At 42.3% G+C, this 13720-nt stretch overlaps 2 protein-coding genes across 4 annotated transcripts in view; one reads left to right on the forward strand and one right to left on the reverse strand.

Annotated features, from left to right (window-relative positions):
- Window positions 1-12645, reverse strand: part of cfap99 (cilia and flagella associated protein 99) — a 91015-nt gene extending 78370 nt beyond the window's left edge. Inside the window, exons 1-2 of the mRNA XM_033018382.1 lie at window positions 12596-12645; window positions 2170-2296 (exon numbers count right to left, since the gene is read on the reverse strand). Of these exons, the coding sequence (XP_032874273.1) occupies window positions 2170-2280 (111 nt within the window). The 5' untranslated portion in view covers window positions 2281-2296; window positions 12596-12645. The remainder of the gene's footprint in view (window positions 1-2169; window positions 2297-12595) is intronic.
- Window positions 12646-13032: 387 nt separating this feature from the next.
- zfyve28 (zinc finger FYVE-type containing 28) overlaps window positions 13033-13720 on the forward strand; it is a 160911-nt gene continuing 160223 nt past the window's right edge. For all 3 annotated transcript variants that reach the window (XM_033018383.1, XM_033018384.1, XM_033018385.1), the window contains exon 1: window positions 13033-13313. In XM_033018383.1, the coding sequence (XP_032874274.1) occupies window positions 13278-13313 (36 nt within the window). In that variant the 5' untranslated portion in view covers window positions 13033-13277. The remainder of the gene's footprint in view (window positions 13314-13720) is intronic.

Here is a 13720-nt window from a genome sequence, read left to right on the forward strand (position 1 = left end):
GACTCAATTTTTGTTTGTTATATATATTACTAGACTAAGTGGGACCCGTTGGGTCCCATGTTCACACGGGAGGACTGGTCCCCCGACGCAATATTCCACCTCTCCACCAATTCCAATATTGGTGGCCAGTGGGGGGGCTTTCTGGAGCGCTGGTATGGGTTCTTGGGGTGACAGCTCAGTCCCTCAAGCCTGATGTGCTGGCAGCTCACTCACGGCTGGTGGGCTGGCAGTTGACTCATGGCTATTCCTTGAAATTCCATTTCAAGCAGGGTGCAAGGCCACCAAATTCAAATCAATTTTCCTACCATTTCAAGCAGGGTGCAAGGCCACCAAATTCAAGTGCAGTTTCCTACCACTTCAAGCAGGGTGCAAGGCCACCAAATTCAAGTGCAGTTTCCAACCACTTCAAGCAGGGTGCAAGGCCACCAAATTCAAGTGCAGTTTCATACCATTTCATGCAGGGTTCAACGCCACCACATTCAAATGCAGTTTCATACCATTTCATGCAGGGTGCAAGGCCACCACATTCAAATGCAGTTTCATACAATTTCAAGCAGGGTGAAACCACACAAAACACTAAACTCACAGTTCAATAGACATTCAGTGTGTTCAGTTGATTCACAGCTCAGACAGAGTCGTGACCTCTCCCTCCCCCATCATGCAGAGACTGAGCCACACCCACACTTCCGGGTTTGATAACCCCTACCCCAACCCACAGGAAAAGGTGTGCCCTTCATGGCGTGATTGACAGGCGAGAGATTCTCAACATTTTTTAAACACTAATAACACTTTTATTTTTCATTGATGGGAAGAATCCTCTGCACCTGCTGAGCGGATGGGTCTGAGTAAAATGGACAAAAATCACAGCCGTAAGCGGTAGCGTTTTATCTAAAATCAATATACAGTGCAAACAGGAAGGTACCCAAAGCACCCAAACCACCATTTGCAGTAGTGCCTTTTAACTTCAACCCAAAGCACCCAAACCACCATTTGCGGTAGTGCCTTTTAACTTCAACCCAAAGCACCCAAACCACCATTTGCAGGCAGTGCCTTTTTACTTCAAACCAACCATATTTTCATTTTCAACCCACATTAAGGGGACTCACAGTTGAGTAGACATGTGTTCAGTGTTATTCAGAGCTCAGAGAGACGTGACCCTCTGGCTTCCTCCATCTTGCAGAGGCACACCACTTCCGGGTTTTATAGTCCCTCCCCCCTCCCACCAGCAGGGGCAGCAGAGAGAAAAAGGCAATTTAAAAAAAACATTAATATCTCTTTGATTTTTCATCGATGGGAAAGGCGGAGGGGGGCTCTGAGCGAGGTGGCCAAAAATGACAGTCATAGTTGGCGGCGTTCTCTCGGAAATCACAGCACAGCGAGCCAAGAGCGGTCAAGATCAGACTTTTAGTAATATAGATTTATGCATATTGCGTTTACAGGCCTCTTATGCTGCTGCAAGTAAGAATGTAACTGTTCCATTGTCAGTACCTATGTCGGTACATACAATCTTGACTCTTCAAGAGAAACAGAGTTAATGTTTGTTAGAGACTTTGTTAGAAAGAAGGGTCTGATGAAGGCTCCCAGACCTGAAATGTTGACTTTCTATCGATATTAACTTTCCATCGATGTTGCCTGTTCTGCTAAATGTTTCTGACATTTTTTGTTTTTATTTCAGATTTCCAGCATCTGTAATTTCTTTTTTTGATTTTAAGTAAAATGTGTAAGAAAACCTCCACAATCCCATAATCTTTTGGGGATATTTCATTCAATTCCAGTTGACATCCCCAATTGATTTTTGAACTATGCAACAGCCCATCAGAGAGAGAGAGATACCAGCAAAAGTTGGTCAATATAAAAAGAGAAGAAATAAATAAAAATGTAATTGCTGGATCCGTATTATTCTATGATGAAAGTTTAGTTAAAGATGAAAGCCAGTAGCTATTAAAGTCCCTATATTATCTGAGTCTGAAGAAGGGCCCTGACCCAAAATGTCACTTGCCAATTCCAATCCACACTGCTGCCTGACCCACTGAGTTATTCCAGCACTTTGTGTCTGGCCTATATAATATTTGGTGAACAACAAAAGGAAGCTCTACAGAATCTTTCTAAATTGTTTAATTTATCGTATGGATACATGCTTTGATGAATTAAATGCAGCATTTCCCTCACCTTATAATCTTTAGCTGCATCGCTTACAAAATGATCTGGGCTGTTATTTTCAGGATCAAACTGGTCCAGCAAGCGTACAATGTTTGTCAAGAGGCGTGTGTAACGTGACATCTTCAACAGAGAGGACCTGTTAGGTGAGAGAGGAAATGTACGTGAGGAGGAGCACTCATTCTATGCGGAGGAGCAGGATCCAACAACATGCAAGCCAACCGGAACATACATGAGACAGACACAAAGTGCTGGAGTAACTCGGCGGGTCAGGCAGCATTTCTGGAGAACATGGATGGTGAAGTTTCGGATCGCGACCCTTCTTCAGACTGAAACGTTTTTCATTCTGAAGAAGGGTCCGAACTGTAATATCATCTACCCATTATTCTCCAAAGATGCTGTCCATCTTTGGTATAAACCAGCATCTGCAGTTCTTTGTTTCTACATAGCAACAAACATAAGATATTTTAGAAACTCATAGTACTTTATGTACAAACTGATGTTTAAAAAGACTTGTGGACCTTTTGGAACAAGAGGAACTTGGAGCTCAAATTACAATCAAAGAAATAGGTGAAACAATAAAATCGTTGAAAAATGCTAAGACACCGGGACCAGATGGTTTTAGTAATGAATTTTATAAAAAATTCCATGAGATAACGACCCCTTATTTATTTAATTTATATTTCCACGTTTTTAAAGAAAACAAACTACCTGAAACACTAGCAGAATCAACTATTACGCTTATTCCAAAAAAAGATAAAGATTTAGAAGACCCGGGCTCATATAGAGCTACTAGACCAAGGTGAGGGGAGGGGGAGAGGTGAGGAGCAGGGAGGGTGAAGGGAAGGGGGTAGGGGTGTGTGGAGGGGAGGGGGGTTTTAGGGGAGGGACAGTGGGGGAGGGGATGGAGGGGAGGAGTGGGAGAAAAAGAGGGGAGAAAGAGAGGGGGGGGAGAGGAGTGAGGGCGTTGGGAGGAGAGGAGAGGTCAGAAGGGGGGGAGGAGGAGAGGGGGGGAGAGGAGAGGGGGGGGAGAGGAAGAGGGTGGGGGAGCGACGGAGAGAGGGGGGGGGAAGCAGGAGGAGAGGGGGGCGGGGGAGAGGAGAGAGGGGGGGGATGAGGAGAAAGGGGGTGGGCGGGAGAGGAGAGAGGGGGGGAGAGGAGAGAGGGGGGGGAGAGGAGAGAGGGGGGGGAGAGGATGAGAGGGGGGGGAGAGGAGAGAGGGGGGTGGAGAGGAGAAAGGGGGGGACGAGGAGAACGGGGGGAGATGAGAAAGGGGGGGGGAGAGGAGAAAGGGGGGAGAGGAGAAAGGGGGGGAGAGGAGACAGGGGGGGAGAGGAGAAAGGGGGGGAGAGGGAGAAAGGGGGGGAGCGGAAGAGAGGGGGGAGAAGCGATGAGAGGTGTGGGGAGAGGAGAGAGGGGGTGGGCGAGGAGGAGGGGGGAGGGAGAGGAGGAGAGGGGGGGAGAGGAGAGAGGGGGGGGAGAGGAGAGAGGGGGGGAGAGGAGAGGGGGGGAGAGGAGAGAGGGGGGGAGAGGAGAGAGGGGGGGAGAGGAGAGAGGGGGGGAGAGGAGAGAGGGGGGGAGAGGAGAGAGGGGGGGAGAGGAGAGAGGGGGGGAGAGGAGAGAGGGGGGGAGAGGAGAGAGGGGGGGAGAGGAGAGAGGGGGGAGAGGAGAGAGGGGGGAGAGGAGAGAGGGGGGGAGAGGAGAGAGGGGGGGAGAGGAGAGGGGGGGGGAGAGGAGAGAGGGGGGAGAGGAGGAGGGGGGGAGAGGAGAGAGGGGGGAGAGGAGAGAGGGGGTAAGAGGAGAGAGGGGGTAAGAGGAGAGAGGGGGTAAGAGGAGAGAGGGGGTAAGAGGAGAGAGGGGGTAAGAGAAGAGAGGGGGGGAGAGGAGAGGGGAGGGGGGGGCTCTGAGCGAGGTGGCCAAAAATGACGGCCGTAGGTGGCGGCGTTCTCTCGGAAATCGCAGCACAGATCGCCAAAACCGGTCAAGAACAGACTTTTAGTAATATAGAAGATAGATATCACTTTTAAATACAGACCAGAAAATCTTAGCAAAGACTTTAGCAAGAAGATTAAGCAAATATATTAGTAAATTGATAAACCTTGATCAAACGGGGTTTATACCCAAAAGATACTCATTTAATAATTTGAGACGCCTGTTTAATATAATGTACTCACATAAAGTAGAGGAAGAAGATATATCAATTATTTATTTGGATGCAGAGAAAGCATTTGATCAGGTAGAGCGGCAGTACTTATATAAAGTACCGCAAAAATTTAATATGGGAGAGAATTTTATTACATGGGTAAAATTATTGTATGATAAACCGATGGCAAGAATTTTAACGAACAACATGTTATCTCAAAAATTTCAATTATCAAGGGGTAATAGGCAGGGATGTGCGTTATCACCCCTGCTATTTACCCTTATGATAGAACCTCTGGCTGAAAGTATAAGAATTCATCCGAATATTCAGGGCTATAATACTAGGGACTCAAAGAATAAAATGTCATTATATGCAGACGATATACTTTTATATATTACAAAGTCACAAACGAGCATACCAAATTTATTAAATTTAATAGAGGAATTTGGGTCTTTTCTGGATATAGAATAAACTGGAATAAAAGTGAAATCATGACGTTAAAACCTCAAGAACCTACACACTTACTGAAGTTCCCCTTTAAAATCGCAACAGAAAAATTTAAATACTTGGGTATTCAGATTACTAGAAAATATAAAGCATTATTCAACGCTAATTTTATACCTTTATTAAATAAACTTAATACGCTGATTAAATTTTGGAAAACACTTCCTTTATCATTATTAGGAAGAATAAATGCAATAAAAATGATCTTCCTACCACAATTACTATACCTATTTCAGTCTATACCGGTATATATACCAAAATACTTTAAAAAAAAATTAGACTCTGATATTACTAATTTTATTTGAGACTATAGATCACATAGAATTACAAAAAAACACTTATGTAAACCAAAAGATGTCGGGGGACTCTCACTCCCGAATTTTATATATTATTACTGGGCAGTGCATACTAAGAATATAATTTATTGGCTGGATAGTTCTACCCAACAGACAGAATGGATAAAAATGGAGAAAGAGGATTGCTTTCCTTGTAATATAGGAACAATCCTCTTCTCCTCGAAAAAACTGAACAACACAATATATAAGAAGAACCCAATTATATATGGTACAATAAGAATTTGGAAACAAATAAAATTATCTTTAAAATTAAGAAATTTATCATTGTTAATGCCAATAGCGAATAACCCTTTATTTAAACCATCTCTTATTGATAAAACATATAACCAATGGGAAAGTCTCGGAATTAGAAGGATCGGGGATATGTAACAAATGGGAAACCTACTATCATTCCAACAATTACAATTAAAATTGAAATTGAAAAACAACCAATATTTTAAATATCTTCAGATTTGCGATTTCATGAAAAAATACATACAAGGATATCAAAAAATAACTCCTGAATTATTTATATAATAGTATTTTAAATATAGACCTACCATCGACAGAGGTACTTAGAGAAGAGTGGGAACGGGAACTAATGATAAAAATTACGAAGGTTACATGGGAAATGTACTTGATATATATTCACAAATGTTCGATTAATGTAAGACATAATCTAATTCAATTTAAAATTTTACATAGATTAAATTATTCAAAAACAAGATTGAACAAATTTTATCCAAATATATCCCCCATTTGTGATAAATGTTTATCCCAAAATGCAACTATAGCACACTCGTTTGTTTCCTGCATAAAACTTTATAGATTTTGGAGTGATATTTTTGAAATATTTACAAAATTATTTAAGATAAGAATGGAACCTAATACTGAAATGATTATATTTGGAGTAATGGAAGATGGGAATAAATTGAACACATCTCAAAATTTATTTTTAAATTATGGTTCAATAATAGCAAAAAAATTAATACCAAAATTTTGGAAAAATACATCAATACCAACGCTTAAAATGTGGATTGCAAGCATGTTGGACCGCACATCTTGAGGAAATGCGATTCCTCCTAATGGATAAATCATACCAATTCATAACGAGTTGGTCTCCATTTGTCGCCTTTTTGGAATCATATGGTGCAACACAATTGTAAAAGCTAACTGTTTCAGGACTGGACGAGGGATGGTCAAGATTATAAACAATGATCTCCTTACTTATTTTCTTTGTCTTATTCTCTTTTTCTTATTTTCTTTTCCTCAACTTTCTTCACTCATTCGTCTTTTTTCTTTTTCTTCACACACTATATATCTCACGTCTTTCTATCCTTTACTATCTAATTTCTTTTTCTTATTCTTATCTTTCTTTATTATAACAAAAAAAAAATAAGAAGCTGTACATAAAATGTAGTATGAAAATATATATTAGGCACTTTGGTGCCATATGATTGTACTTACTTCTAATAAAATAAAATATAAAAAAAAAAAAAAAAGACTTGTTTATCCAATCATGAAAGTTATTTAACATGCTTCACGGTCCAATAACAATTGTTTGATAATTAATCTGCTTTTCGGCAATGCTAGTGACATCGGCCAAGACGATATATTTACCTCAGTTTAAAAAGCTGAAGACACTAGTTGAAGAGAAACTCTCTCTTATTTATTGGCCTATATTAATCATGCAACCAGCATCAATAAAATGGTAAAAGACGTAAAGTGCTGGAGTAACTCAGTGTGTCAGCTAACCAGACTGAATGTAGGCAGGGGGAGGGGGGGAAGAAAGTTGGAAAAGGGGAGGGGATAGGAGGGGCAGGACAAAGCCTGGCAAATAATAAGAAAACAGGTGAGGGGGGGTTTGGTAAGCAGATAGTCTGAAGAAGCGAGCCTGAAGAAGGGTCCCGACCCAAAGAAGGGCCTGACCCACTGAGTTACTCCAGCTTGTAGTGTCTATCTTCGGTATAAACCTGCATCTGCAATTCCTTCTTACATGTCATCCATCTTCAGAGATGCTGCCTGACTGCTGAGTTACTCCAGCACTTTGTGTCTTTTTTTGTAAACCAGCATCTGCAGTTCCTTGTATCCATCAACAAAACAGATCTAATCATGCACTCATTGTTGTTTGTGGAATTTGCAATGTGCGAATTCACTGTGTTTTATTCATCATTACAAAAGTGACAACAATCTAAATGAACCGTCAATTTTAAAGTCATTTCAGGGTTTCTAAGGTCCATATCAATACAAGACTTTTGTTTTCTTTGAAGGCACTAAAGAACTTTCATGCTCTGAGCGATCTCATCAGAACATGCAGTTTATCTTAGGGTGACATGGAAACGGCCTTTAACGATTACAGTAGCACTAAAAGTTTAGATTGTAGGATTGTTGAATCTCTGTTGAATACAGGTCTTTTGTTCCATTATGCATATGTTGCATTGGGTAGATTTTCCAATTAGTCACATTTTCCCCTGCGCTTTTTCCCCAAAGCCCCATAATTTTTTTGACCTCAGTGTGCTTCACTACTTCACTTTCGAAAGTCATTACTGAATCTGCTTCCGCTAACCTCTTAATTCATAACACCTCTGACTCTTTTGCCAATTACATTAAATCTCTGTCCTTTGGCAACTGACCTTGGGAATCAGTTTTCTCCCTGTTTATTGTTAAAACCCTCATGATATCGAACACCTCCATTACAATAGTGCATGATGCACACATAATTAATGTGGGCAGTGCAAACACTAAATTACAGAGATAACCAAGTTCCCAAAGAAGATCTAGATAAGAACAAGAATAAAGGCCATTTGCCAAGAGCATTGTTGTCCCTGGGATTGGTGCTGAACTGTTAAAAGATCAGATACTGCTTGTAAGCTATCATGCTTTGTTTATTTTTAGATATATGGATCAAGATAGCATTCCATGTCAGTCTCTTACAGAAGTTTACGGAATCCCTGCATGACATTAAGTTCTTTTGAGGGCAGTCACTAAGTGAAGGAACAGCAATACACTGCACAGTTTCAGTCTCTCCTCCGAACTTTAAGAATGTAGCTACAACACCGCTTGAGATTTAATGAATGAACCAGTACAACTATTTGAGCAATAGGCATCTTATTATAAAAAACAGACAAATGGAAGAGATTTTGTTGGCTATTTAGTTCCCTTGTTATTGTTTAAGCAGTACGTTTTAGCATAATTATTCCTTTGGTAAAGAAAATAAATTTCAGGAAACTTTCAGAAAACCATGCGGGAATAGATAGGGTGAACACATGGAGCCTTTGAACCATTGTGGGGAAATTAAGAATCATAGGGCATAGGTTTAAGGTGAGAGGGGCAAGATTTAATAGCCACCTGAGGGACAACTATTTCCACACAGAGTGGTGGGTATATGGAAGGAGCTGCCAGAGGAGGTAGTTGAGGCAAGTACTATAACAACATTTAAAATACACTTGGACAGGTACATGGATAGAAAAGATTTAGAAGAATATGGACCAAACGTGGGAAGGTGGGACCAGCTTAGGCATCTTGGTCAGCATAGATGAGTGGGGTTAAAAGGCCTGTTTCTGTGCTGTGACTCCATGAATGAAAATTGTGCCTTTAACAATCTTAGAGATCCACGAGTCCCTTTAAAACCAATGAAGTATTTCCCCTGACACTGATGTATCATGGAAACGACAGTGGCCAATTTCCATACAGCAAACTTGCAGAAATAGCAACAAAGCAGAAACACAGCAAGAATTTTATAGAGGCTCTTTGAGAGATAAATACAAGCCAAGCACAACAGGAATAACATGCTTGCTCTTCTTTAGATAGCGACGCATTATACTCCTGTAAGGATAGATCGTGCCTCAGGTAAAGATCTTAATCTATAGACAACAGTTCCGAATGCAAGTACCCCCCCTCAACCTGGATTAAGTGCTCACGTCTCTGAAGTGGCACTTCAGAGATGTGAGTTAGATAGAGCTCTTAAAGATAGCGGAGTCAGGGGATATGGTGAGAGGGCAGGAACGGGGTTCTGAATGTGGATGATTAGCCGAGATCACAGTGAATGGCGGTGCTGGCTCGAAGGGCCGAATGGCTTACTCCTGCACCTATTGCCTATTCAGACCACGAGTTCAGATTGTCGTCCAGAACCTTTTACACACTGACAACATTGTTGCATTGCTCTGACTGCATTTCCATCAGCTTTGTGATATGTTGGGTGCTGCACAAAACACTCAAGACTGTGCGTCATTGTGAGGTAACACCCTCTTGACATTCATTATTGTAAGGTCATAGAGCCAAAGTATAATACAGCAGGGAAACAGGCCCTTTGGTCCAACTTGTCAATGTTCACCAAGATACCCAACTAAGCTAGTCCCATTTGCCCGCACCTGACCCAATTTCCTCCAAATCTTTCCTATCCAACAGTCAGCATGTACAAGGTGGGCTGAAGGGCCTGTTTCCAATGCTGTGACTTAGGATAAATATTTAAATACATCTATAAGAGGCTGCAGATGCTGGATCATCCTATTACTTGGTAGCTTTTGCCCTTTTGTACTGGATACTTTCGCTCCAATCTTTCAGCCCAGATGAAAGATTTAGATCAAAATGTCACTGTTCATTTCACTCCACAGATACTGCCTGATCAGTTAGGTTCTTTCAGCAGATTTCCAATCTTAAAAATACAGCACAAGTAAGCAAATAACAGATAACTGAGACTTCAAGCAATTAAAACTAACATCCAGTATAAAGGCCAAAAGGCACAAAGTTCTGGAGTAACTCACCAGCTCACGCAACAATTCTGGAGAATATGGATAGATAACGTTTCGAGTTGGGACTTTTCTTCAGTCTAACACGTTGAGTTATTTCAGCACTTTGTATCATTTTTTGGAAACTAGCATCTGCAATTCCTTGTGTCTAAAACTAACCATTAACTTCAAGCAATTCACAACCCAAAATATTAATGTTTAATAACTTAACTAATTCCTCTTGACAGCTTATCCATAATATTCATAATCATTAATGCATACCAACATTGATTTAATCCAATATCCTTAGCTGTTAATGAAAGATCATTCTGATACATTTAACAAATAAACATAAAACAGATACACAGTGCTGGAGTAACTCAGCATTTCTGGAGAACATGCATAGATGACGTTTCGGGTCAGGACACTTCTTCATGCTAATTGACGTTTTTGTAAACCAGCATCTGCAGTTCTTTGTGTCTCCATCCAACCACTAAACATACTTTGGTTACTCTGCCTACATTGGACATTGATTTTTGGCACAATTGTTGTCTGGTGTACAGACAATTTAAACTAACACTTTATTGTGCATTTATTGTTGTGTATAATATGCCCATAAAGTTGCAGCTAATAAAACTTTAGTTGTTCCGGTTCAAATCCGTGCACTTAATAAATAAACTCTCTCGACTATGAAACTAATGAAACTGTTGCCAGTTTCTATTTCCCCAGTTGCATCCTGTCCTGTAGTAAGTTTGCAGGATTTTCAATTTCCATGCAAGATACACAGCAACTGCAATTTTACTTTTAATTGCCCTGTCAAACCTTGTGTGGTGAATCTAAAGATAACCTTCTCTTGTCAGTCTGAACAAGGGTCCTAACCTGAAACGTCTCCCGCCCATGTTCTCCAGGGATGCTGCCTGACTCGATGAATTACTACAGCATTTTGTGTTTTTTTAGAAAAAAACACTTGCCACACTTTGTCCCACGCCCTCCTCTCTTTTGCAGCTTTCTCTCCTCTGAGAACCTGAGCTCTTGGGAGAGGTTGGACAAGCTAGGACTTTATTCCTTAGAGAGCAGGATGATGAAGGGTGATCTTATAGAGGTGTATCAGACACAAGGGGAATAGATAGGCTGAATGCACAGTCTTTTATGTAGAGTTGGGGAATCAAGGACAAGAGGACACAGGTATAAGATGAGAGCGGAAAGAGTTAAGAACCTGAGGGGCAACCTTTTCACACAAAGAGTGATGGGTATATGGAACGAGCTGCCAGAGGAGGTAGTTGAGACAGGATCTATATCAACATTTAAAAGACATTTGGACAATACATGGATAAGAAAGGCTTACGTTCCACAGATGCTGGCTGATCCCCTGAGTTACTCCAGCACTTTGTTTGCAACCGCAGAAGATGCAACCCCTGCCGCTATACTTCCTCCCTCGACTCGGTCTAGGGACCCCGACAGTCCTTTCAGGTTAGGCAGAGGTTCACTTGCACCTCCTCCAACCTCATGTACTGTATCCGTTGTTCAAGATGTAGACTCTTATACATCGGCGAGACCAAACGCAGACTGGGCGATCGTCTCAGCCTTCACTCAGCCCTCGCGAACCAACCTAAACTCCCGGTTGCCGGAAACTTTAACTCTCCTTCCCATTCCTACACAGACCTCTCTGTCCTCGGTCTCCTCCATTGTCAGAGTGAGGCTAAATGTAAATTGAAGCAACAGCATCTCAACGTTTCACTTGTGTCTATTTTCAGCATCTGTAGTTCTTTACATCTCCTAACACTTTTTTGGCGGATGATTCCAGCATCTACTGTTTCTTGTGACCACAAATAGTATGACAGCCATAAGCACCAGTACTTGACGATGTTAAATCATGATGACCCAAACCATAATGATCCTATAGTATGATAATTCTAAACACCAACAGTTGAAGACCCCAAACCAAAAATAAACCATCATAACCATCGCCTTCGCCTTCTTCAGTCATTGTCTACCTTCTTCAGTCTACACTACTTGTAGTGTTTTTAATATTTCTTTATTTTGAATATCTTTACTTACTCCATCTTTTAACTGTTATTATTGGTGTGTATTAACTTTTTTGTCAATCATTAGTGATGTACAGCACTTTGTTGCAACTATGTTTGTTTTTAAAGTGCTCTATAAATAAAATTATTATTTTATATATAATAAAATTATATAATAATTATATAATAAAATTATTATTAAATTATTATTATTACAGAAGGCTCTCGGCCCGAAACGTCTATTATCCATGCCCTCGGATGCTGACTGACCCCTTGTGTCTGAAGAAGGGTCTCGCCCCGAAACGTCGCCTATTCCTTCGCTCCATGGATGCTGCCTCACCCGCTGAGTTTCTCCAGCATTTTTGTCTACCTTGAGTTACTCCAGCCACTTTGTGTCTTTTTTTGTAAACCCAGCATCTGCAGCTCCTCGTTTCCACAACCGTGGAAGGCCACGAATGCCTTATGATTTCCGGTGGAAACTATTAAAACCTTCGAAATACCCGAGAAACTCAGCGAGACAGGCAGCATTTGTGGAGAAAATGAACTCCCATCGCCAACTACTACCCACTCACTTCAATAATGACAAACACTCAGTTAACAACGTTATTCGTGAACCGTTATTGAAACACAAAAACGATAATAGACTTAATTGCAGATATAAATCCGTATTTTTCAGTTACAGTCAATTAACACGGACAAACCCACTTGCTGCGGGAGGTCGCCTTTCCCTTCTTCGGTGAGTGAGGAGCAGCGGTTTCAGCAGACCGCGGGGCACTATGGGAATTGTAGTCCTAATAACGTGCGTTTCCCTTCAAATGGCCGACGGTTTCGAGATGAATGACTGCAATCCCCACCCTGCACTGCGCGGCGCAGCGCGTCAGCATGTTTGGCCGTCTCTAGGCAACGGGCCGAGAGCCGTGAGCGCAAAGACAAAGCTGGCAAGACCTCGAATTAAGTTAGATTGGTTGCAACCAAGACATATTACAACTAGTGCACGTTGCATTGGTTATGATCACCGTTCATATTTCTATGTCAAGGCCTAAAACAGTTTATTTTGAGCGGTTGTGAAGCTGATTGGTTGGCGATGGTGCCAGTCAGTGGAGTGGGCGGGACGTGGAGGCCGTCACTTCCGGCGGCGTGGTGCAGTCTGGGATGGTGTTGTCATGTCAGCGAGGAGCCAGCGGCGCTGATGTTGTCGCCGCTCGCCGCTGCGGGCGAGAGAGGAGGGAGGAAGGAAGGAAGGAAGGAGCGAGCTAGTTTGATGTCAGCCTGAGGAGACGGAGCGCGACTGCTCTCTGGGGTCGGGGAAAAGGATCGGATCGGCTGCTTGACAGGGGGCCCAGGGCAGGAGCGCAGCGCGGCGCGGCAGCCGGGACCCGCCGCCGACATGAACCGGTTCCGCAAGTGGCTCTACAAGCCCAAGGTGAGCTCAACCCGCCCGTCTTGTTGCTACCCGCCACCGATGCTCCAGTGCATGGAAATGCACGTGTTGCCTGCAGACTTGCACTTTAGCACAAGCAGCGTGCAACACAGAAGTGTTCCCAACCCTTGAACAACATAGAAAACATGGATCTGCACCGCACTTCGGCCCACGATGTCTGTGCTGAATATAACATGCAGAGAATGGAGGGATGTGGACCATGAGCAGGCAGATGAGGATTATATAGAAACAAAGAGCTGCTGGTTTGCACGAAAGGACACAAAGCGCTGGAGTAACTTAGCGGGACAGGCAGCATCTCTGGAGAACACGGATAGTTGATGTGTAGAAAGAAACAGGACGTGCTGGTTTATACCGAAGGTAGACACTAACTGTTGGAGTAACAACGGTTC

The sequence above is a fragment of the Amblyraja radiata genome, chromosome 3 (assembly GCF_010909765.2).
Source record: "Amblyraja radiata isolate CabotCenter1 chromosome 3, sAmbRad1.1.pri, whole genome shotgun sequence".
Classification (NCBI taxonomy): domain Eukaryota; kingdom Metazoa; phylum Chordata; class Chondrichthyes; order Rajiformes; family Rajidae; genus Amblyraja; species Amblyraja radiata.